Below are 24,508 nucleotides of genomic sequence, written 5' to 3'. Positions count from 1 at the left end.
GGGACAGAGGCCCTGGCTTTGACGGGGAGACACGAGTTTTGTACGGACGGCGTCCGCATGCGGAGGGGGAATATGCGGTGGAGATTGAAGAATGAGTGATTGGACGGTCGATTGCACGGGTCCGCATGTGGCGTAGTTCGTACAATGAGCTCTGCCATTTGATGGGTTGGGAGCCGTTGGATTGTTTGGAGATTCGTGGTGCCCAATATCTGTCGACCGCTTGTTGACGATAGTTAGAAGCTAGATTACGCTTGTCCTCTGCTGACTTTGCAACGGTGCAAAATGTACTTCAAAATGTAATTGGTTTCTTTCTTCTTTTTTTTTTTCCTTTTTCTAATATATACACAATAAAACTATTTACCTATCTAACCTCTTTATAAAAAAATATTTCCTATCTAGCCTCCTTTTGAAAAATATTCTCCATCTAGCCTCATTTTCAAAGATTAGAGAAAAAAAAAAAAATTTTTTTAATATATATTAAGGGGTTAAGTGAAGGAGATTATCTTTTTCTCTCTCATCTCCTATTAATTTTTATATCAAAATAATTTTAATCCCATTCGGCCTATAAATTTCATGTTTTAATGTATTAAAACCTAAAATACGAGAAATCCAAATAGTTTTTGGATCAAGATCATTATAATCAACTCCTTTCGAACCATGCATAATATTTTCATCAAAATATAAAAAGATTAGAATTGGTTGATGCGCCATGTGAAAATTTTCTATTTTGAAATAAATTGATATGAGATAAATTATACACAAAAATTAGGGAGTGAGAAGGGATCTCGGGGAAGGAGAGAGAAAAAAATAATTTCCTCCACTTAACCCTTTAATATATATTAAAGGTATTAATTTCTCTTTTTTTCTTTAATCTTTGAAAATGAGGCTAGATGCGGAATATTTTTCAAAAGAAGGCTAGATAGGAAATATTTTTTTGTAAAGAGGCTAGATAGGTAAATAGTTCTACACAATATAGACAAACATTAACCGTACACGTTTGAAGCGTGACATAAACTCCAAATATGTTTTTTTTTTTTTTTTGAGAAATAGGTAGCTTGCTACCTGCTTCATTCATTAAGCAAAATGAATTAGGCTTACATATTGGAGGCAGCCAGGGCCTCCGAGGCGAAACCAACGATTACAAAAACAGAAAAGAAAAACTAGACTACCTTATAGCTACCCTTACAACTAAGATACAAAAGGGCCCTATAGCAACCCATTCAAATAAGATACGAGAGGGAGAAACTCCTCAGTCCGAAGAAACTGGTTACCTGGCCTCAATCCAATCTGTGATCAAAGAAGTGACTCGTTCAAGAACCCGGATAGCATTAAGACTCCCCTCGCAGAAGATCCTGTTGTTTCGCTCTGTCCAAACCACCCACCAGATTGCCGCCAATCCGGTTAGACTTTTTGCTCTCAACTCGGCATTGTGTATGTTACCTAATTCAGCCCAAATCCTCCTGGCACCCCCTACTTCCGATCCGCTTATGTCTGCAACTCCCGTACAAAGTAGAAGGTATCTGACGAATACACACTCCCGAAAAAGGTGATCACTGGTTTCTGCTAACATAGCGCAAAAAATGCAGTATGGATCGACATGGCCCCCTCTTCGGATAATTCTGTCTGCGGTAAGCAATCTCTCGCGGAGAAGTATCCAAATGAAAATTTTGATTTTGACCGGAATTCTGAGCCTCCAGAGATGAACGTAGACGGAGTCTCTCAGCCCTGCATCAGTGATGAACTCGTAAAGCGATTTGACCGTAAAGATTTGATTCGAAGTCCATCTCCACTTAATTGTATCTGGTGCATCCGATGGACTATACTGAGCAATCAGATTTTTGAGCAAAGTCCTCTGCCGGCGGGCGTCGCTGTCAGTATTCGCAATAAGGGCTCTGGTTATAAAACGCCATCTCCACCCTTTATCATTCCAGCATTTTGAAACTGTGGCCTCCTTGTTGGCAACGCTGGAATGAATACCTGGAAATCTAGTACTGAGAGGGGTTTCTTCAATCCAAATATCAGACCACAGCCTAATATTTTTCCCGTTGCCGAGCACGTACGAAACACCACATCTGAACACTTCTCGACATCTCACCACACTTCTCCACCACTGGGAGTGGGGTCGGAAGGCTCTTCCCTCATATAACGGCCTTCTTCTGGTATAATATAAAGATTTAATCAACCTCCCCCATAGCTGATTCGGCTCTTTGAAGAAGCGCCACCACCATTTGGTTAGTAGAGCCGTATTCGCTGCTTCCATGTCTTTGACTCCTAGCCCCCCTTCTTTTTTGCTTCTACAAATTAGTTTCCAACTCACCAGACATGAGCCTCCCGTAATTTTCGAGCTACCTTTCCAGAAAAATGCTCTTCTCAAACCTTCTATACGGTTCAGCACCCATTGCGGCGCTTTGAATATACTGAAGTAGAAAAGCGGTAGGTTCGAAAGTACTGAGTTGACCAGGATCAGTCTACCCCCGTGAGAGAGGAGTTTTGCCTTCCAACCCTCTATGCGTGCCTGAATACGATTGATAATCGGGACCCAATCTTCCTTCCGAAGGGTTCTGGTGTGAAGAGGCAGCCCCAAGTACCGAAATGGTAGCTTGCCTACTGTACATCCCAAAATTTCGGCGAGTCTACTAGCTCTACTAACGTTGGGTCCCAGGTAAACTAGTTCCGTCTTATTCGTATTTATCTTGAGACCTGAGGCCCATTCAAAAATCTTCCAGATGAACAGCAGATTCCGCATTGCACCCTTCTTTGGCTCCGAGAAAAATAAAGTATCATCTGCGTACTGAAGGAGTACTGTCTGGCAATTAGCCGAAGGCCCGATTCCACGAATCAGGTTATTCTTCCTAGCTGCTTCCGTGATCCTAGCAAGACAATCAGCCACCAGGATGAAAAGGTAAGGGGAAAGCGGGTCTCCCTGTCTCAGCCCCTTCCTAGTTTTGAACCACTTTGTCGGCGTTCCGTTTACCAATACAGCGATTTTGGCGTTGCAGATACATTGTTCGATCCATGACCACCAAATCTCGCTGAACCCAAGCCACCTCATTATAACATGCAGGAAGTTCCATCTCACGTTGTCGTAGGCTTTCTCGAAATCGACTTTAATGCTGACACACTCCTTACCGGCTTTAGCAGACCAATTAAGGAGTTCACTTGCAGTAACGAAGGAGTCAGCTAGTAAACGACCCTTCAAAAAGGCCGACTGGGCCGGAGATATAATCGACGGTAAAATGGCCGCAAGTCTATTCGCCAGCACTTTCGATATGATCTTCTGAATTCCATTTATGAGGCTTATCGGTCGGAAGTGTTTGACTTTACTCGCTCCTTCCTTTTTCGGGATGAGGCAAACGTAAGCATAATCTGTCGAGGTCGTAAGCAACGCGTTATTTTGCAGATCCAAGAAGATATTAAAAATGTTCTCCTTAACTGTCTCCCAGAAGTGTTGGAAGAAAATAAGAGGAAAACCGTCCGGTCCAGGTGCCTTCTCACCGCCCAATTGAAAGGTTGCCTTCTTCACCTCTTCCATTGTAAAAGGAGTAGTAAGGGCTCCCGGGTTATCTAGGGTGTCCTCACTATACAAGTCACCCCAATCTCCTATTGAAGTAGGGCCATCGTCTTCCTGTCCAAACAGTCGTTTGAAGGACTGAAAGAAATGGGCCCTCATTTGAACGTCATTGGAGATATGTCTACCCGTGTCATCTTCAATACACTCTATTGTGTTGCTTCGCTTCCGTCCATTCGCCACCGCATGAAAGAATTTTGTGTTGTTGTCCCCTTCTTTAAGCCAATGCTGTTTCGCTCTCGTTTTCCATAGAATTTCCTCCTCCTTAAGTATTATCTGGAGTTGAGATACGAGGTCTACCCGTTTGTCCCGTAAATCTTGCGTCAGGATATTCCGTTCCTCCAACTGGTCAATCCGTTGGATTTCCACCTGGAGGCACTTGATAGCGTTGTCTATACTGTGAAAATTCGTCTTACACCATTCCTTCATCCTGACCCTACAGTGTCTGAGTTTGGCCGTCAAAGTGAGGATAGCCGACTCCTTATTTGCCACCTCATTCCACCAAAATGGAACTTTGTTGGAGAAATCCTCTTTAGAGAGCCAGACCCTCTCGAACCGGAATCTCCGCGGAGTATGTCGGTTTCCTGTAGTGAGAAGTAACGGGGTGTGATCAGAGGTTATCCTAGGCAGCGCGGAAACCCTGCTAAGTGGGAAAGAATGGTCCCACTCCGTCGAGACCAGAAACCTATCTAACTTGGCCTGGGTTGGTGTGCGCTGCATATTTGACCAAGTGAACTTCTGATTAAACTCCAAATATGTTTATCAGTTTAATAATACTTTTGTGTATGATTGGTAAATCAGTTATATATATANATATCGAAAAATCACAAAAAATATTCTCTAAATACTTCAAATACGTTAAATCAAGTTTATCGGAGTTTCATCGATCATTGATTCAAAAGTTCTATTATAAAAAACGGCCTAGGAGCGCAGAGATCTCCATACTTCTAATATATATATATATATATATATAAGAGAGAGAGAGAGAGAGAGTTGAGCTGAAATGCTATCAGTAGCAAACGGTCTCCGTAGTCATTCATTTGTTTTCGATGATAAAACCTTCAAATCGACGATCGGTACCGTTGAATATGATCTATATCACTTGAAGTATCTAGAAATCAAATTTCAAATATTTTCGACATTATTGACCTAATGATCAAAGGGTTTCAAAATTTGTAATTTTAATAGTCGATATGAGACGTTTTCTCGTTTAACGGTGTAAAGTTATCCAAATCAATTAAATTTTGGTAGAAAATTCTTTAAACTATTTAGAACAAGATCTATACTCTCGATCTTGATTACAAAATTCCTATCATCACTTTTTAAAAGATATTCATTTTTAGCTGTTCATTTTTACGCCCACTTGATGAATAAGAGAACAATATCGAAAAAGTATGAAATTTAATTTCTAAATACTTTAAGTGGTATAGATAATTTTCAACGATACCGATCATCGATTTAAAGGCTCCATCATCGAAAACAAATAGATGGCAACGGAACTCGTTTGCTACCGATAGTATTCCAGCTCAACTATATATATATATATATATATATAGAGTGGGCTGGTATGCTTATGGAAGCACGGAGCCCTCCGCGCTTCCAAATTGTTTTCGATGTTCGGACTTTCGAATCGACGATCAGCTCCGTTAGAGTTGATCTAGAGTATTTGAAGTACCTAGAAAATAAATTTTGTGTTTTTTCGATATCATTTGCCTAGTGATCGAAGGGGTTCAAAATCAATAACTTTAATGGCCGTGGCGAGCCAGTTGCAAGTTTAACGGTGTAGAAATATCCAAATCACATGAAATTTTGATAGAAAATTCTTTATAACATATAAAACAAGATCAATAGCTTTGATCTAAAATTTTAATGTCATATCATCATATTTTGTAAGATTTTTATTTTCAGCCGTTGATTTTGAGCCACTTCGATCACTAGGCAAATGATATCGAAAAATCGCAAAATTTATTTTCTAGATACTTCAAATACTCTAGATCAAGTCTAACGGAGCCGATCGTCGATTCGAAAGTCCGAACATCGAAAACAAAGTGGAAGCACGAGAGCCCTCCGTGCTTCCATAAGCATCCTAGCCGCACTATATATATATATATATATATATATATGATTATTAATTCTACAATTTAACTTTTTAAATTTTAACGACCGTTGAGACTTTTTAATCTTACTATATGGTGAAATAGTATTTGGCTAAATCCTTTTTAAATAGAGTTATTAAGCAGAAGCACTACTCTTTTTTTTTTGGTACAATCACAAATTCTTAATAAGTGAAACTTATGCTTGGAATCTTATTTATGAACCGTTACAAACGCATAAACATTTTTATTGGCAAAATGCTCATAATGGAAGCGGAATGCAAAAGTAAGCCAAATGATTAATTCATTTATTAGACTTCGAGGTCCGGGTACACTTACGAGCAAGCTTCTCCCCAGGACCCAATTATAGAGCATTCATTGAAGCAAAAAAGAGTTTTACAATTTTCGTGATTAATTATCATGACGATATAACATGTTTTATGTTGTTAGAAACCACCACAAATATTTGAGAAAAGATTAAAAAAAGGAGAGTGGAAAGTGAGGATTCAAGTTTCAAGTTTCAACCACTTGACAAAGAAAAATCATACAAATACTTCGAGATTGTTCACAAAATAATATATACGAACTAAGGATTTGACATCTAGGTCCACTAAGTTTTGCACAATTTTTTGCATATCCAATTGCAAATTGGATATTTGGATATTTCTCTGCGAACAAAAATGACCCCAAGTTGAATCTCTGTTGCAAACATTCATCACAAGGAGTCTTAAGGGTCACTTCAGTTCATATAAAAAAGGTTTCAGTCAAAACTCATAAAAACTCAAAAAAATGGATCAAAATAGCAAAATCTTAAAATAAGGCGGATTACTCCGGCAAAACCCCTGAATACTATAATCTATACATCCGAATGAATCACTCGGTGCTTTTAAATCGCTGAATCGTTAGCATGCTCACTTCGGCAAAGCGTTTAGCACAGTTAGAGAGGCAGGAAGCTTCACCGCGACTAAAGCTGCTCCCGATGCTCCCAGTGATGCACTTATCCCAGCAGACATCAGTAATCTTTGCGACCATTTCATTCGCCATTGCCTTCCTTTTCTCCTCCTGAAAAATTATTGATTCAGTTTAATCAGTGTGAACTTAAAAAAAGGAAAAAGAAAGTAATAAGATTCAAATTCTAATAAGTTACTATTTTATCAGGCGCCTCAATATATACAAATATTAACCAGGTAAGTGGTACTAAGAAGTTCTTCAAACAAATAGGATAAGAACACTAGCAAGAATGAAAGGGCCAAATAAACAATAAACAAGACAACTGCTTTGCATCGAGAGTAATAGCCTTTTTCTATGTATTCTTCGTTTCTTGTAACTGCTGATTTTACCCTGCTTTTGAGAACAACTTCTCTACTTTAAGAAGTAACAGCTAAGCATTTGACAAATAAAACATTTGGAGCATTCATTGTGGCAAGAAACCAAAATAAGCTTTTGAATCCCCAAAAATTGATAAATTGAAGCTTCTGGAGTAGCTACAATGAGAAGTTGTTGGGAGAGTTTCTATTGAAATGCTACTAGGGTTTCTTGAATAACTTTACTCTAATAGCACTTCTAGAAAAACTCAACCTGATGCCTCTGAAGAGACAAAAACTCGAACCTGAGTCAAATTGATCCTAAGTGGTATTACATTCCACTTTCATAACTCATTCCAGATGTTGTTTAATTTAGGTTGAGAATATACATGCCTATGCGCTAAACTTCCACAAACTTGACATTGTCCTAACTCTGAAGATCTAATATAAGCAAAAACTATTCAACCTATAGCGAGGCTTTCCCCAAAACCATGGATTACAAGTTGACCACATCATTTTTCGGATTAAAGCACTCATCCACCCACAATAGCTCACATATTTTAGTTGTCAGCTTGGTCGAGAACCCCCATTAAGATGCGCGTTTTCAGAAGAAATCTACAAACAGTGTGAGAGGAACGTTGAGGATTTACACGATGAAATGATTTAGATGAATCATGATAACATGGGCCCCAAACACCTTTCATACCCAGAAATGCCCTGTCCCCCTTGCTTCTGAACGCACAAAAAATGGTTCTTTATGAAGCATTATTCATAGCAAAATTAGTCCACCTTTCGCTAATGATTTTGCAGATTCGTCCGCTCTTTCCTTTTACACAATTTTGAGCTAAAATTTTCTCTTATAAGACTATGTTACCTGGCCCATCCTGTGACACATCTATGCCCTAGTGTTTAATCCATGAACATTCCGATTGGCACTACGAAAACAATAAAATGAACCAAAGTTGCAAAAGAAATAAAAAAAGGTTGATATTTTGTGCAAATGGTCTAATCACAAGTATGTGGAAGTGATCAGATTCTTCTTTATACTGACTCAAGTAGCCTTTTTAACAATATTAGCAATACAACAAGTAACAACTATATATGCTAACAAGAGTGTTGAAATTTGTGTTATTAGTTCATCTTCTTCACAAGTAACAATCTCATATTAATCCTGACAAGCTTACGAAGTAACAGAGAGAAGCAAAAGCAGAGCAAATCAAATCTATCTATTTTTTTTTAAAAAAATAAAATGTTATTTTTTAAAAAAAAATCTGCAGCTTAATCTAAAAAGAGAGTGCAAAAAATCTGATTATTATAATTGTACAACCCAAGTAAAGATTAACAAGATTAGGGGACAAAAAAAGGTAAAAAAAAGGTAAAAAAAAAAAAAAAAAAAACTACCCATGAAATTAAAATTGGTCAATTATTTTCGAAAATGGTAGTTCTCTGCGATCAAACTGAGTGTACCTGGTCCTTAATCTAGCTTTGTCACAAAAAAAAAAAAACAAAAGAGTTTACCTCTAAAAGCGATTGGAGCCTAGCTTTGTCGAGGGATGAAGCATCCATCTCTCTCTCTCTCTCTCTCTCTCTCTCTCTCGATCGTCCACGAAGCTCCTCAAAGTACGAAGTGAGAAAGTATACGACGATTTGGGGACGAAACGGTGGGGTTTTGTAGGCGAAAATGTGTAAATTGCACCTAGCCCCAAACATTCAGAAAAGTTGCACTTTGATCCTCAAGCTTCCAAACTCTTAAGGGACGCTGTTTGACGAGGAATTCTACACTGTCACACTTGCACCACGTCATCAATAACAAGCCAATCACATTCCTTCATTTCAAACAAAAGTACAATAAAAATATTTTTTTACAATCATGATGGGACATATATTCTTAAAATGATTAATTTGATTGGTTTGTTACGCCACGTCACTAATATACCCGTTGCATTCTAGAATTTTTCCTGTTTGACAGATACCCACTGTTGAGGGGGTCTCCATACATTTTAACCTCGCGAAAACCCCCGAAAAATCGCAAACGAGAAAAATAGCTTTCGCCCTCTTCGCGAAACCCTCGCTCCCTCCTCTCTTCTCATCTCTCCTCTCCCACTCCGATCTCCGTCGCCACCGTAGGATAAGGTGCTCTCTCTCTCTCTCTCTCTCTCTCTCTCTCTCTCTCTGGGATAAGCAAGGGTATGGATCAAATGAGTTAGGGTTTGATCCTTCTTCTTCTTCTTCCATTGATCACCTTTTTATTGTTGTTATTCTATTTAACTCTAACGCTTGATCTTTGTAGTTTTGTCAAATGGATATTTTTTCTAGCTACAACCATTTTTTTTTTTATTTTCTTACTAGTCTAATTCATAGGAAAAGATTGGTGACTTTGCTTATTATTCATTGCTAATCCCACTTTTGTAAGTGTAAGAGATTCAGATTTTTTGAGACCGCAACATTAGCATAGTGTTTTGCATGTTACACTCTTCAATGTTCTCCGTAATAAGCGAAAAGATATCTCGGTAGTAAACTATTGATATTGGTGTTCTCAGTTGCTACACTTCCTAAACTTGTTTGTAAGACATAAAATTTGGCTTGAATTGCGATGTCTTCATCATACACTCTATGGAATAGTAAGGAAGGGAAGGTTTTTTTTTTTTTTTTTTAATGAAAAATGATTTTCTAACCTCCTTGAGTTGCAGGTTTGTACTAACTCAAGATTGGCTCTTTTAGTTAGTTTTATGATTTCACGTCTTCTATTTGAGTTTTTAAGTTTCGTTGCTGCTCTTTATATCTTTTAACAGCAATGAAGGTGAGGTCGTCAGTGAAGAAGCTCTGCGAATTCTGTAGGACAGTTAAACGCCGTGGGAGGGTTTATGTGCTATGCACCGCCAATCCCAAGCATAAGCAGAGGCAGGGCATATCCACATTTGCTTACGAGGGTCCGCTGCCTCCTGTGTACGTACTTAAGATCTCTCGTTCATTTTGTCTTTTCTTTTAGTTCCACGTCTCATCAATTTGAAAAAACAAAAATTCTGCTTATGAAGAGTTTATTACCGGTACTATTTTTGGTTGGGTCTAATACCATATTACATTTTCCAGTTGAAAAGGGGTACCTCTGCATTCATAACAAGTTTGTGTATATATTTAATTAAAGGATTGTGTAGGAAATTGAGTCAGGGTCCAGTTCCGGGCATTTTGAGTAGGATAACATATCTAGGATAAATGCAAAACATGTCCTGAAATTTTAAATGTTTTTATCTGGGTAGATGGTACAAGCGGCTGCTCCATAAACTAGGTCAAACAGTAAAAAAGGAACGGATTTCTTGTTGGCGATTTTTTCTCTTATTAAGTTTGGAAGAATCAAAACCTTTGTTCTGTGAGATCAAATACCGCATTAATGTGTTTAGTGCTGTTGAGTTTGATTTGCCGAAGTACCCTGCGCTACTTAACAATTGCAGCTAATAAGATACCTCGTACAATTCAGGATTCAGCGTACATACTGCATTTGCTCATATTTTTGTTCTTCTTTCTTCTTCTTTTTCCGTCTACCTTCTTACCTCTGTAGTTTTGTCTAATTTCTCTTCTGATTACAGGTCCTCGGAAGTTTCCAAGAAAGAAACATCAACCAGCATCAACTGGCCCATAGGTTTGGCATCAATTTTGAAGAAAGAAGAGAAATGAATGACAATGCATTTCAAATTAGGGCGCTTTCGGTTTCTCAATGTTCTCTGGTACACTTTAAGTAGTCTATTTGTCGTCACTTTAAGATGTCAAAGTTGTATTGGAATAATAATACATCAGGATTAATGTGCAAACCAAGACATTTTTGGGTATTCGATCGGTTATGTAAGTTTTAAGATGATGTCCTTTTTCTCGGTTTCTGTTATTTTATTTTAGCAAAGATTTGTTTATGGTAACACTTGGTTTTTCAAATTTCTATGGGCTCGTTTTATGTTTGGTTACGAGTCATCCTAAAATCCCCATAGGAATTTCTATGGGCATGTGAGAATATTGGATTTTATATGTACACTGATAAGAGATTAATCATAAGAAAGCCCTACAAAGTATTATTTCTGAAAAGAAAGAAAGCCACAGTGGTGATGCATTAACAACATTGCCTTCAAAGAGCACAAACAGTAACTCAGCTCTGTTTCAATACTATCTTTTCAAAGCCACAAAAAGTGGAAAAGAGAGAATTATCTCATAATTTTTCGTCAAAAATTACCTGAGAGTTGGAAGCAATGCTGAAACTTCATATTGTGCCTCAGAGAGGGATGTTGAAGTTCATCATTTGTGTACCATGTTCTCAAAGAGCTATGCAAGCAGCCGAACGTTACTTCGCAGGAGAGAAAATTTGATGGTTTGGTGCAGCAATCAAAAAGTATGCTGTCGAGATCATCGAAAGCTTAAAACAAATTGATATATATTTTGAAGTACAAAACACCTTCTACTTGGCACTTTTAGATTGAAATTCTCCTCTTTGATCTGATGATCCCTTAAATACCTGATGCTGCTGCTAACCATTCCATCTCTGTACTGAGTGCATTAGGAACATATGCATCCAACTTTTTAAAGATGCAGGAGCAAATCAAAGAGAACTGAGAATCAATCTTGATCCTCCTCATCAGATTGAACCTCCATATCGCTAACATCTGCAGTAGGGCTTCGTTCATCTCGACCTTCGAAGATTGAAACAGCCCAATCTCCATCGCAAGTACCAGCAAATAATTCATTGCTCCCCTCATTACATCTCTCAGCAAGCTCCTGTACACATCCTACTGAATTGGTATTTCGGCGCCCTAATAAAACAAGTTCAAGCATATTCCTCCGCGCTTCGTAAACAGGGTTAGGCTCAACCAAACAACCTCTTCTGTATGCTTCTCTCAGGAAAACAGTTTGAGTGCCCCCTTTAGTTGACATATAAAAAATGCCCGGGTGCTTAAGAATAAGCTCCCTCACATTCACTTCCATGCTAAAATCTCTTCTAAAATGAGACACCCTTTCTACCGGAATCATCTTCTCCACCATCAAGCTCAGAAACTCATGAAGCACACCGACAGCGCGCTTCTCAAAGCGCTCGACATTGCCCACACGGTTTACGCCCTTCTTCTCGTAAGGCTTCAAATAAGGGAGTCTCTGCCAATTCTTTAGCTTCTCCCTGGAGCCCTTTTCGATCTTAAAACCCGTCGGAAAATGTACCGGGAAAGCATACTTGGTCTCGAATTCGCTCAACCATTTTTCTGCGTACTCTTTCGCCCTCCATTTCTCAACCTCTGCTTCAGCTAAACTTTCGTCCTTCGAAACCAATTGTAGAGTATCGGGCGATACTATCGTAAAATCACCTGGATAGTTCGGAAGGACAGAGTTTCTAAAATCATCAGGCAAACCCAATTCTTTTCTAATGAGCCACAACGCATGGAGGTTTAAACTCCCATCAGTCGAGATCATGAGAAGCTTCTTCAATCTTCGAACAGTTGCTACTTCTGCTTCGCTGACGGCCATAGCTTCCTTCTCAATTAAGTCCTTCATCTTTTGAGTAACCTCACAACAAACATTCTTTTTAACTGGGTGTGTATAAATCTTGAATATGTGAGGATACTTGCTGAGAAAAGCACCTACTGGTATGTTCAAACCAACCTCATATTTCCATTTCGAAAGGAGTTGAACAGATGCATAGCCCTTCCTCTGATTCGACATCAATTCATGCAAACTCAATACTAAATTCAGCTTCTTTAATTGATCCACAAGTTTATCGAGCCTGAGATCTCTTGTTCTATTTTCTAATCGAGTTCTTGCGGAATCTACTGGCTTTCTCCATCTCTTCTGTAGATTGTAGTTAAATGGGCCCCATAAAAAGGCCTCTCTAAGTCGGCGTGAAGGACCTGTTTGCAAAATTGCCAACCTAAAGGTTCCCAATGCCATCACCATTTTATCATTTGCTTTACCATGTATTAACTCTCTTCGGTCCTGCAAATTTGGTAATAAACATTGAAGTGAGCTGCTATATTTTGTGAGATCTCAAAAGATAACAAGATAAAGTTTGTAACATAATGCCTCACCTGTGATGGAAATCAGAGTTTTGATAGGTTTTTCCTCGAGCACTAATTAAAATCAGAGTTTTAACAAATTATATTTGCATCTACCCTTTCTGATTAGTGAAAAGCGTCTGTTTGATCTCACTTCTGCCTCTGTTTTTAGTCGTAGCCACTGTTGGTAGATCATTGGCAAATAAAACTCTCTAGAGGTTTCACTACGGCAAGAACCAAAATTAAGATCCTTCAGAAGCTCTGATTTGACATTTCTAATTCTACTGCAAGGGGAATACTACTAAATAGTACTACAGTTTACAGCTGGACCAAACATACCCTAAGAAGTAAATCCGTTCAAATGGGTTTCTACATTTACCAAAAATAAGTGATTCAGAGAGAAATTTGGAACAAAAAGAATAAAAAAAAGAGAAAAAGCTCGCAGAACGGATCATTGGGGAATTTCTTCAAACAGGTAGCATGCAAAACCCTACATTTAATATCATCATCCATATATGCATCTAAAATGAAAAGAGACGTGAGTGATCCCTACCAGGTTCATCAAATCCGATAAGCACGTGTGAGTCGATCTTAGCGCGGCACGTGGGGATCGAACGGCACGAGATTGGGCCACGTGGGATCAAAGAATTTTGGGATGTGAAAAGGGTTTCGGTGTGCATTGCGAGGTTGCGGCTTGAGGAAGAAGCAGCAGAGCTTTTCTTGTATATATATATACGCGCGAGAATCTTAACTCGCTCAAATAAAAGGGTAAAATATGCATGCAGTCCCTGAAATATTTCGGTTTTGTTACTTGCCCCATGTATTTTTAACTTAAACAGTTGGGTTAAAATGTGTATGAACGGTCCATTTATTTTTTTATTTTTTAATTTACTTTATCTTCTAGTTTTACACATCTATTATTTTTATAATAAAGAAATTAATTTTTGTTGTTCAGTGATTACTGTGTTTCGGATCAAGTTGCAATATTGGTATAGCCCAGGGTAAAAATTATAGGAGAGTTGGGTCTGAGACACAGGAGCCACCAACTTACTGAGATATTAAACAGGATAAGAAGCCCAAAAAAAAAAAAAAAAGGGAAAAAGAAACAGATAAATTTCCTTTTTTTTTTGAAAAAAAAAATTGCACACCTGTTTTTTTAGAATTATAGCAGTAGAACAGGAATTAAAAAAAAAAAAATCCCCTCCTTATTGTTATGTTCCGAACAATGGCACTGGATTTGAGAATCTCTCTCTCAAATCCCACTTTGGTTCTCCCAAATTCTCCTTCTCATAGATGTTCCTCAAGCAGAAGCAACAGTTCACTCCCACCATGTTCTCCTTGTACTTGGTTTCCTGGTAAAAATTTCTCAAATCTTCTTTCTTTTCCTGTTTTATAATAGATTTAATTCAAACTGGGTACTTAAAATTCCAAATTTGAAACCATGGGAGTGAATACAAATTAGTGATGAATTTGTCCCAGCTGTTGTGGTTGGTGCATGCTCTTGTGGTGTTTGATTAATTGCCTCTTAGGAAGGAGAAGGAACTAAATAAGTGTATATTGGAGTTTGTACTTGGAGATTAGTACTAATAACTTGGTGAAGATGCATGGAACTAACCTCAGCTTTCGGTCATTTCGAAACGACCACTGAACCTTTGAAAATTTTGATTTTACTTTCTATTTCTATTGACTAGTGATCTGGGCGAAATTTCGCAATAAGCTTAGTTGATCTGCAGTTATTCTATTGCACAACAGTTGTTTAGGATCTTCTTTTTTTTTAATGGTGCATCTGCTTATGCAGTTACTCGCCAGAACAAGATTACCATTCTCTCACAAAAATTTCCTCCAAAATTTAGTAAGAGAGGTTCATTCTCTTGGGTTGCGAAAAGCAGTGGTTCGTCGTCGTCCTCCGAAACCAGCACAGATGGTTCAAAATCTCCGACAGAAGAGAAGGTAACTCAGCTGTTGGTTGATGCCCAGTTTTTCATCTTCCTTTCGCTATTCGAAGTGCTGGACGTATCATTTTGGAGAATTTGAATTAGAACTAGAAATTGGAACTTCCTTTTTGTTCAAGAATGAAGCTGTTCATTGCTATTTTTTGAATCTAACATTCGATTGAAGGATTAAGAACTTAAAAGTTACTTTCTTATGCTATAAATCCCAGCTGAATAACATCTATTGTACACCCAGGAGTACTTGGTTGTTGGTACCTGAAATGTTTGTTAATTTTCACACAGATACCTTTTGGGTACACAAGAAAAGATGTGCTATTGATTGGTCTTGGAGTTACTGTTATTGGTGTTGGCTTGAAGAGTGGATTGGAGGTGATGCATTTACTCATCCATCTTTGGGTTAATTTCAAATTGAAGTTGGATAAACTTCGGGGACTAAATTTCTAATTAACCCTTTTATTTTTATAATAATTTTTTTTTGCAGAAAGAAACCATGGGTATGATTCAAATTTGATTTTTTTTTTTTCGTTTGTTTTCTTTATCCTTCTCCAGTTCGTAGGAATTGATCCTTTGAAAGCAGGCAATGTTGTTCAGTTAGTTATGGTATTGGGGCTAACAGTTGGTTGGATCTCGACATACATATTCAGAGTCTCGAACAAAGATATGACTTACACCCAGCAGTTAAAAGACTATGAGAATAAAGTGATGGAGGTTAGTTTTGTAGTGCAATTTTTTCAATTAAGTGAAGTTTTTGCTTGAGATCATGATAAACTCTTACAGTTATACTGAAATTGGGGATGACCATGTTGTTCCTAATCCTGATCTTGGGGATAAAATTAGTCATACTATAATGTTATTTATTAGTCCTATTATTTTCAAATATTAGTATTAGAGATGATCATGCTGACCCTTCGTCCTTTTTGCCTCTTTTCCTCCTTTTCTCAAACAAAGAAAAATAGCAACCAATAATATGTTGAAACACCCAAACTGCTCCTTAAGTTGGTCACCAACTTGATGCTTTTGGAACAGTTTGAAGCAGTAGGTTTTAGTGCTCGTTTAGCTTCTCTATAGCAGCTTCTCTACTCCAGTAAGCAAAAAGTTAGAAAAACTAATTGTTTGGCTTTCGAAAACTGCTCCTTGAATCTGTTGAGAAAATTTCAATGATAATAATGTGTTTATTTGACCAACTATACTCAAAAAACACTTTTGTCAAAACTCTAGCTGAGCTAAACAAGTCCTAAGAATGGATGGTTGGTCGTGAAATAACATAAAGAAGTGCTTGATAAAATCAGTTTAGTTACATAACCTCTCTTCATGAAACCTTTCCTTTCGTGGCTATGTTGGAAAAAGGAATTTAAACAAGAATTAAATCCTTTTAAGTGTGATTTTACAAGTTTATATTCGATTTTTTTTTTGAGAGAGACAGATAGCATGCTACCTGCTTTGTTTGTTTTTTTTAATAAACTTAGCTGAAAATGTGAAGTAACTAGATTTCGAACTTGAACCTCAGATACCAACCACCAACCCCTTTCCTACTTGCGCTAGGGATGATAGTTAGTTTATATCCGAAATTATTGTGATTCATTTTTTTTTTGTTTTCAGAAGCGATTGGAGAGCCTCTCTGAAGCTGAGCTCGAAGCTTTGCTAGAACAAGTGGAGGAGGAAAAGGGGCGCCTCACCAGCGACGAGCAATTCTTGAAGTGAAATCTGTGATTATCAGCATAATAATATCCATATGAGACAAAAGGATTGGTTTGAATTATATCCTATTAGACAACAAATATTCATGTATTTTGCATCTTATTCACTTGGTAACTCTACCAAAGTTGATGTATGATTTTACTTTTTACAAGTAATTAGCAGTTGAGAAATCAATCTTACTTGTTCTTATTGTTAATATAATTGGAAAATTAGTGTGCAATTACTTGTACTTTTTGAGATTATAAGTAGTTCCATAGTTTATAATTAACCTCCATGATGTTGAGCTACAAGATACAATCCATTTATGAGGTAAGTTGTCTTAATAGGCTTTGTTGAACTTGTTTGTTTATCCAAAAGCCCTTTGCTCAGTTTTATTTATGATTTTAATCTTTATGTTACTGAATGCTTCATGTAGTAAATTACTATTTTTTTCTCTACAAAAAATTTCTCCAAAATTTATTTTTCAAAATATTTCCTTTATTTCAGAATCAAGTATTATTATTATTATTATTATTTTTAACTTGTTCTCGGGTAAACACAATGGAGAATGAAGGCAAGAAAAGCACTTTGATTTCCAGCTTATCATTATTTAAATATTTAATTTTATGGGTAAAAAGAATTTAACTTTTCCTACTTAAATACACGGCTTGAAACCTCTAAGTCAACTTCTAAAAGAAATAAAAGCAAACTTTTAAAAGTGCAAAATTACTTTTTTAAATAGATTAGTTTATTTAGTTTATACAATTATTTGCGTCTAATTTATCTGTATATTTGTATATCGTAAATCTATCGCTTTTTAATTTTAATTCAACATTCTAAAACATAAATATAGAAAATAATTATATTGAATTAGATATTAGGATCGAACAGCGTGGGATATAAGATGCACTAGATATAGAAAATAATCAATTCTCTCTAGTTGTAAATGTATTCGGGAAGTAAACTAAAATATTTTTCAACGCGTATCCTTTTTTAATTTTTATATAAGGGAGTAATTTCAAAACAGTGCAAGGGTCTATTTGTAATTTAACCCACCTTTATAATCCGTATTTTGCCTCTTCGCCTCTCCCTCCCCACAAGGCCACAACCATCTCCTCCTCCTCCTCGTCCTCCTCCTCCTCTCTCCCGCTCCCTAAGCCTGGAGAACCCTAACCCTAAACACCATTTCCCCCGCCTCAAATATCCCAACTGCTCCTCCTCCTCCCCACGGAACCCTAACACCACCCTTTATTCACCATGCTTCTTCCACCAGCCACCACCGCCACCTCCCATTTGGATGAGGAGGGACGACGATGACGATAACAATGGCGGAGGCGAACCCATATCGCGAACCGAGCTCGTGGTCTCGGACCTCTTCGTTTCCTTCATGTGGGTTTGGTTGGGATCCGTCGTCAGGTACTTGGCGTGCGGGATTTTGGGGTCGGGGACGAGTTTTAGGGATTTGGTGATCAAGGGGCCCCTTGCTGTGCTTTACTTGTACTGGTTCTCGTTGCTGGGGAAGAGGATGGGGGGTGGATCGTATAACCCTTTGATAGTGCTCTGCTATGGGGTTTGCGGGGATTTCGAAGGGTTCCTCTTTGTGGTTTTTGGAAGAATTCCTGCTCAGGTGAGATGCAATGTGTATATTTATGTTTGGTATTGGTATAATTGATGTTTGGGTTGTAATGGATTTTGTTAGTTCACACCCAAATCGCAGTAATAGCATCAAATTCTAATTCACTGCTGCTTAAATATACTTTGTTTTGGTACCTATTGATGCTCATGCTATGTAATTGTTTCTGCTGATTTTGGATGGATTTTGCAACCTTGGTATTGTGAATTTTGGGCCAAAAGTGTGTTTTATGGACCAAGATGTGCAATGTGGGTAGGGAGTATTTCAGTCCATAGAAGAAAATTTCAGTGCAAAGCTTCAAAAACCAAAAAGTTGGATCAATGAAAAAAAGAGAGAGATTATGTCTGAAGCTTAACTTTGATATTTCAGGTACTTGGTTCTATTTTTGGTGTTTGGTTTGTCAATACAACCTTTCCTGCAGCGGCTTATGGACCTCGTTTGAATGTTGATATGCATCATGGAGCATTAACTGAAGGAGTACTTACATTAACTATTGTGGCAGTCTCCCTTTGGCTAAAGAAGTCCGGGAAGAGCTCATCTACGAAAATGTGGATATCAAGCATTTCGAAAGTTATGTGCCACATCATATCATCCGATATGACTGGTGGAATCATGAATCCGGCTGCGGTGCGCGTTCAATAACTCCTTGAATGTGAAATTCTGTTTTTTCACCTCAATTATTTGTTATTGGTTGTGTCCAATCTTTTCTTCTAGTTGATGCATCCGAAGCTCTGTAGTATGTCACACAAACTGCATTAGGGCTCCCTAACCATTTTCGGAGTTTATAGTTGGGATACGACCTTTCAATTTTCACAAGTGGGTCTGATGTTTGCATCCAGTTGCAATCTTACATGTGTCACTAAAAATTTGGACTCTGCGAGTTAACAGAATAATTCATCTGATAGGGTAAGATTTTAAGGAATTGCAAAGGTTCGGACTGAATTGTAATAGTTTGAAGGTTGGGGGCCAACTAGAAAACCATAGGAAATTTAAGTGTTAAATTAGGAGGTAGCGAGAAACGGCCGCATATAGAATTTCTTGCTGCTGAAGAAGTATATTGGAATGTTGATCCATATACTTGACTCATTACAGTTGATAATAAGATAAGCGGGTATTCACTCTGCATACTAACTGAAGGGAGGTGAACAAAACATGAGAAGGTATAAACTTCCAAAAGAGTAAAACTCTTTCACAATAGACAGAATGAGTTAATTTTTGGTGCATTTTGAGATTTACGGCTAAATCGTGGGCATCCCAGCTTTTATAGACTTTGCCATGAAGTGTGCAAAGGATTTTTCCTGTTGTTGTCATTGATTGATCGAAATGAGAATCGAGCGAAGATAACAAGTGTTTTAAGTGATATTGAGAAGGAATTCTTTAACTGTCCACATGGCATTTGAGCATTAACCCCATACTAGCAACATGGTTTAGGAACCACTAACCAGGGGAAAGCTCATAGAGATCTTTCTTTTTCACTTCTTCCAATTTGGGTATATTATTAAGATTATGTGGATGCTTTACTTTAGGAATTTTACATGCCTTCCACATACACCATAAATGATTCTTGAGCCATGTCTTAATCAGAAACGCTTCAAACTGAGAATTCAACTTCAAATATAAATGAGATAAGGCCATGATTTATTCGTGGCTTATTTCACACGGAAGCTTCTGCCAAAGATATTCTCTGTAGCTTTGTGACTAATATTGCTCCAAATGCATACTTCTTAGTGTGAATTTATGGAAAATTAACTTCTAAATTCATTATTTTTGAACAGGCCTTTGGTTGGGCGTACGCTCAAGGGCAGCACCTAACGAAGGAACACCTGTGCGTATACTGGCTCGCTCCAATGGAGGCGACTCTGCTCGGAGTATGGATCGCGAGTTTGTTCGTTCATCCTCGTAAGCTAAATAGGAGACAACGCCAAAATGAAATCAGATTTCAATTATAGCGAAATGGTTTGCAGTAGCTGTATCACCTATCTTCTATTGTCCTCAAAAGAATCTTTGTATGCTGTGTTTGTAAATGATTTATTAGTTTCTGTGATATAATTAAGTAGCTCCCCTCTTTCCCCATAACAAGCTTATTATGTTCTCGTAGAGATGTTAAATTTCCCTGTTATTTACTCTTCGTAGCTAAGTTTAATATGTATACAATTCCTAATCTACACCTAATAATACAGATAATCTTTCCTTGTTATAAAGTATCAGTAATTTCAATATATATTCACTCGGAAAATACTACCTGTATACCTATTTCTATGTGTGAGCCTTACATTCTATAAATTTTTAATAATAGAAAAAATTAATAAGACATACAAAAAAAAAAAAAAAAAAAAAGAGCCTTATCTTTGCTTAAAAAAAAACTCATTTTGTAAAAAAAAAAATCGAAAATCATAAGGTGCATCCTAAAAATTGGAGGCCACATCGTGATGGCTCTGAGCCCAAGAAAACATTGAGATAGGGCCGGCCCAAGAAACATCTGCCTAGATCGAACATCCGGCCCAGAACGGCCCAAGAAATGTTGTCCCCAATCAATGTCTCCGCCCAACCACAAAAGCCAATTATCAAACAACACCCTTTTTTTTTTATTTGTATTTAAGAACCACAAAATAAAAAGGCGACACCTTTATTACAAGCAAGTATTAGACTCGATTATCAAAAGGAAACCACACGGCATGCATGATTGTTGAGTAAATATAAGAGGAGGAGAAAATGAAAGGAAACGGAAATTTTAGAAATAGACAGCTACAGTAGAATAAGAGAAACTGCATGGATTGTAAATCCACAATTCCGAAGAAAATGAAAGAGCAGGAAATAGAAATTATAAGAACATTAGTAAGAACACACGATAAAAGCACAAGCCAACCAACCAACCCACGATTCTTCTTCTTTCCACAACTAAAAACTAATCAAACAGCTAATATTACCTATAGAGATAATAACCACTGGGATGGAAACCAAACGATACTGCCGGTAGAAGAAGAGAAGTCCATAGGCAGTGATATTAGCATAGCTGAAATTGTTGTTGGGATATTAGAAGGTTCACCAAACTTGGTCAAGTTTTACCGTATGAACACTGACCATGTTTAAAGCACATGCTCCAGTAATAATATTTTCTGCTATGCTAATATCACTGCCCATCATTGTTGTTTCTTTTTACTTGGCCATCATGATTTTGACAAATTCTTCATAGTTGATCTGGCCATCACCGTCTACATCGGCTTCACGGATCATCTCCTCAACCTCCTCATCAGTAAGCTTCTCCCCGAGGTTGGTCATGACATGGCGGAGCTCCGCGGCGGAGATGAAGCCGTTCTGGTCCTTGTCGAAAACCCTAAAGGCCTCCCGCAGCTCCTCCTCGGAGTCTGTGTCCTTCATCTTGCGGGCCATGAGGTTGAGGAACTCGGGGAAGTCGATTGTGCCGTTCCCATCTGCGTCCACCTCGTTGATCATGTCCTGCAGCTCCGCCTCAGTTGGATTTTGGCCGAGCGATCGCATCACCGTCCCCAGCTCCTTGGTCGTGATACAACCTGCCAGAAGAAAACTTGTCAAACAATGGCCACTGTACGATTCAGAAGCATGTCTAGAATGACTTCTCTGCTCCAAGAAAGTCAAGGCTTCTGGTACATAACACTGGTTTTTCTTCCCTGCACATTTGGGCATTATGAAACTGATATATGCCCTTCGAAACTGTATGTGGCTAAAAGCAGTAATGCAATCCAAATTTCTAAATATAAGAATTACTGATGTTCAAGAGTAGAAAGGGTTTTATTCACATAAAAGAAGAGAGTATATATGGGTCAAATTATCCAGAATATTTTTGTTTTCGCTATTCACGCAAAAATGTAACAATTATAAACAATGAGCGCAATAGACAAGTAATCACCATTTTGTAACTGTTTCTTAGTACAAACATTCGGCAAAGACAATAGTACGTATGCTTGATTCGATTTCTACCATGGTAGCATGGTATCATAAAAAAGGAAACAAGCATATAGAACGAATCACATCATGCAAAGAGTGACATTTTTACCAGAGTTCAGCAAGATTTCAGGCTAAACAACAGTCAATAACCAACCAAAAGCGCTCCGGAAGCAAGTTAAAGTATGTAAATCAACAATATTCTCATTACAGTTATTCAATTGAATAAGACGAAGATAGAATGTTTAGTTCGGATTGACCGCTTGCTACACCGAAATAATTCAATGAAAACATGATGAGAAAAAATTGATCTTGGAGCATATTGAACAACAAAGTTCAACTTTAATGAACTCGCCAAGGCATAAATTCATAATACTGTTATAGTTTAATCCTGACAACCTGCTCTAGCCGGTCAAGCTATAAAAAAGCAAAGGCAGCTTAATTGTCCGCTACACGTAATGAAAATGTAACCCACATCTGACGAGCCAACATCTGCGTTAACAATCACTTGAGCACGAAACCAACAGTACAGATTACATGCTCTATATGTACCACTAACAACAAAGTAAAACTACCACCATAAAGTAAGAGCCTCAGTGAGCGACCACGTTGTAATCCCTAATTAGGCTTTTGAGTTTGCATAGCCTAAAATGGTATATACTATGATTTGCGATCAGGGTCTTTTTCTTCTCCGACAACAGTATGATGCAAATATCTGGCTTAACTAGAGGATCCCCAATTGTGACTTTCATTTTCGTCTCTACAATTCTCATGTTATACTACTGATCTAACAAAAGCAACAGATTCAGCAAAAGCCTCAATCCAACCATACAACTATGAAGCTCTAATCATAGCCTAATCCAACTATTCATATTAACACAAGAATAAAAACCCTATATCATACAAATCTATGTTCAAATCCCGATTCGATGAAAGGACACCGGGAAAGAAAAAAAAGTTCAAACCGATCAAAACAATCGGATCGAGCATCAGATCGGGCGAAACGGAGCTCGATCGAATCGGAGACGAGCGAGGAAGAGGGAGAAAGGGCGATCTCACCATCCCCGTCCTTGTCGAACAAGCTGAAGGCCTCCTTGAACTCCGCGATCTGGTCGTCCGTGAGCTGATCCGCCATGATCGCACCTCCTCCTCCTCCTCCTCCTCCCCTTCGACGAGGGCGGCGGGATCCGATCGATGATGAGAGAGAGAGAGAGAGAGAGAGAGAGAGAGAGAGAGAGAGTTGTGAGTGCGCGATTCCTTATTGAGGTTGAGGCGGCTATGGATACTTTTTATACACGAAGAAGAGAAAGAGAGAAAATGCGTCGCAGCATCTGATACTTGTCTTGACGGATTTAATGGTACTCTTCAATTTGAAGAATAAAGTACTTATACGTAAATAATCATACCAGTAGGACCATTTTGCAAAATCATCATTCTACCAAATAATAATCAGTAGAGGTATCCGCGCGCGTCGCGACTGGTCGATTCCGTAGAAATAAATAAAGCTAAAAAATTAAAAAAAAAATAACAGTTGCTATGATAAAAATATAAAAATAAAAATATAAAAGAATAAAACTAAAAATATAAGAATGATAAAAAAGAATAAGAATAAAAATATAAAAAGAATAAAAATATAAGAATGATAAAAAAGAATAAGAATAAAAATATAAGAAGGATTAAAAAAATAAAAAAATTTATAAGAATAATAAAATTATATTTATAGGATTAAAATATCATATGCTTTATAGTTCGAGTTTGAAAATAGGATTCATTAAAGTTTGAAAACTAAAGCTTCGTGTGTCTAATTTCATTTAAGGAAAAAAAATGTTAAACTATCTAATAAATTTTAAAATGTCTAATTGTTAAAATTAAAAGTTGACCAATTATATTTTGGATATTTGAAAATATTTTAAATGTGAAATTAATCGCATATCAGACTATAAATATGGTATTGATGTTTGATATTAAAATCACAGTAAAAACCGTATAAATTTTTTCTGAACTACGAACTATTTTGAATCAGTTATCTAACTTTTCAAAATTATATTTTTACTATCTAACTTTTTTTATATATTAAATTTGAGTCGGTTAATAATATTTTGATTTCAAACTTTGAATATTTCATTTAGCTTTACAGTTTTAATTAGTATTTTATGTAATTAACTAAATTTATTAAATAAGTAATTAATTTAAACTCCATCTATCTCTCTTTTATTTTTTATTGTATAACTTATATCTAAATAATCAATATTATAGAATTAAAATTTATATTTAATATATGTAATCTAAACTATTTAAAAGTACGTATAGATAATTATATATTTTAAATTTTTATAATAAAAA

At 37.2% G+C, this 24,508-nt stretch overlaps 5 protein-coding genes across 6 annotated transcripts; 3 read left to right on the top strand and 2 right to left on the bottom strand.

Annotated features, from left to right (window-relative positions):
- Nucleotides 8,942-10,835, top strand: LOC109718424. Its single transcript, XM_020244670.1, has 3 exons — nt 8,942-9,098; nt 9,758-9,911; nt 10,550-10,835. The coding sequence occupies exons 2-3, from the start codon at nt 9,760-9,762 to the stop codon at nt 10,635-10,637; spliced, it is 240 nt and encodes a 79-aa protein (XP_020100259.1). The 5' UTR covers nt 8,942-9,098; nt 9,758-9,759; the 3' UTR covers nt 10,638-10,835.
- LOC109718634 (protein ROOT PRIMORDIUM DEFECTIVE 1) lies at nt 11,037-14,013 on the bottom strand. Of its 2 annotated transcripts, none has more exons than XM_020244959.1 (2): nt 13,536-14,013; nt 11,037-12,923 (listed from the first exon to the last, which is right to left on the bottom strand). In XM_020244959.1, the coding sequence occupies exons 1-2, from the start codon at nt 13,542-13,544 to the stop codon at nt 11,562-11,564; spliced, it is 1,371 nt and encodes a 456-aa protein (XP_020100548.1). In that variant the 5' UTR covers nt 13,545-14,013; the 3' UTR covers nt 11,037-11,561. The 2 variants fall into 2 exon arrangements, with proteins under 2 accessions (XP_020100548.1, XP_020100549.1); XM_020244960.1 differs by lacking the exon at nt 13,536-14,013 and adding an exon at nt 13,016-13,491 and having other exon boundaries at nt 11,352-12,923.
- On the top strand, nt 14,074-16,852 carry LOC109718636. The gene is made up of 5 exons (XM_020244962.1): nt 14,074-14,337; nt 14,781-14,932; nt 15,217-15,303; nt 15,484-15,642; nt 16,534-16,852. Exons 1-5 carry the CDS (start codon nt 14,196-14,198, stop codon nt 16,633-16,635), a joined length of 642 nt encoding a protein of 213 aa, XP_020100551.1. The 5' UTR covers nt 14,074-14,195; the 3' UTR covers nt 16,636-16,852.
- On the top strand, nt 17,664-20,300 carry LOC109718635 (probable aquaporin SIP2-1). The gene is made up of 3 exons (XM_020244961.1): nt 17,664-18,238; nt 18,614-18,871; nt 20,020-20,300. Exons 1-3 carry the CDS (start codon nt 17,909-17,911, stop codon nt 20,191-20,193), a joined length of 762 nt encoding a protein of 253 aa, XP_020100550.1. The 5' UTR covers nt 17,664-17,908; the 3' UTR covers nt 20,194-20,300.
- LOC109718637 (calmodulin-like) lies at nt 20,856-23,487 on the bottom strand. The gene is made up of 2 exons (XM_020244963.1): nt 23,225-23,487; nt 20,856-21,774 (listed from the first exon to the last, which is right to left on the bottom strand). The coding sequence occupies exons 1-2, from the start codon at nt 23,298-23,300 to the stop codon at nt 21,401-21,403; spliced, it is 450 nt and encodes a 149-aa protein (XP_020100552.1). The 5' UTR covers nt 23,301-23,487; the 3' UTR covers nt 20,856-21,400.

The sequence above is a fragment of the Ananas comosus genome, linkage group 12 (assembly GCF_001540865.1).
Source record: "Ananas comosus cultivar F153 linkage group 12, ASM154086v1, whole genome shotgun sequence".
Classification (NCBI taxonomy): domain Eukaryota; kingdom Viridiplantae; phylum Streptophyta; class Magnoliopsida; order Poales; family Bromeliaceae; genus Ananas; species Ananas comosus.
The sequence above is the reverse complement of the archived record's forward strand: the minus strand, read 5'-3'. Positions and strand labels throughout refer to the sequence as shown.

Excerpts from the sequence above, each read along its gene's own strand:
- LOC109718636 (XM_020244962.1), top strand. The coding sequence starts at position 14,196 with ATGTTCCGAACAATGGCACTGGATTTGAGAATCTCTCTCTCAAATCCC. Across the intron at positions 14,338-14,780 it reads TCCTTGTACTTGGTTTCCTG|TTACTCGCCAGAACAAGATT; the intron begins GTAAAAATTTCT and ends CTGCTTATGCAG. Across the intron at positions 14,933-15,216 it reads AATCTCCGACAGAAGAGAAG|ATACCTTTTGGGTACACAAG; the intron begins GTAACTCAGCTG and ends ATTTTCACACAG.
- LOC109718635 (XM_020244961.1), top strand. The coding sequence starts at position 17,909 with ATGAGGAGGGACGACGATGACGATAACAATGGCGGAGGCGAACCCATA. Across the intron at positions 18,239-18,613 it reads TTGGAAGAATTCCTGCTCAG|GTACTTGGTTCTATTTTTGG; the intron begins GTGAGATGCAAT and ends TTGATATTTCAG. Across the intron at positions 18,872-20,019 it reads GAATCATGAATCCGGCTGCG|GCCTTTGGTTGGGCGTACGC; the intron begins GTGCGCGTTCAA and ends ATTTTTGAACAG.
- LOC109718424 (XM_020244670.1), top strand. The coding sequence starts at position 9,760 with ATGAAGGTGAGGTCGTCAGTGAAGAAGCTCTGCGAATTCTGTAGGACA. Across the intron at positions 9,912-10,549 it reads GAGGGTCCGCTGCCTCCTGT|GTCCTCGGAAGTTTCCAAGA; the intron begins GTACGTACTTAA and ends TTCTGATTACAG.
- LOC109718637 (XM_020244963.1), bottom strand. The coding sequence starts at position 23,300 with ATGGCGGATCAGCTCACGGACGACCAGATCGCGGAGTTCAAGGAGGCC. Across the intron at positions 21,775-23,224 it reads GTTCGACAAGGACGGGGATG|GTTGTATCACGACCAAGGAG; the intron begins GTGAGATCGCCC and ends TTCTTCTGGCAG.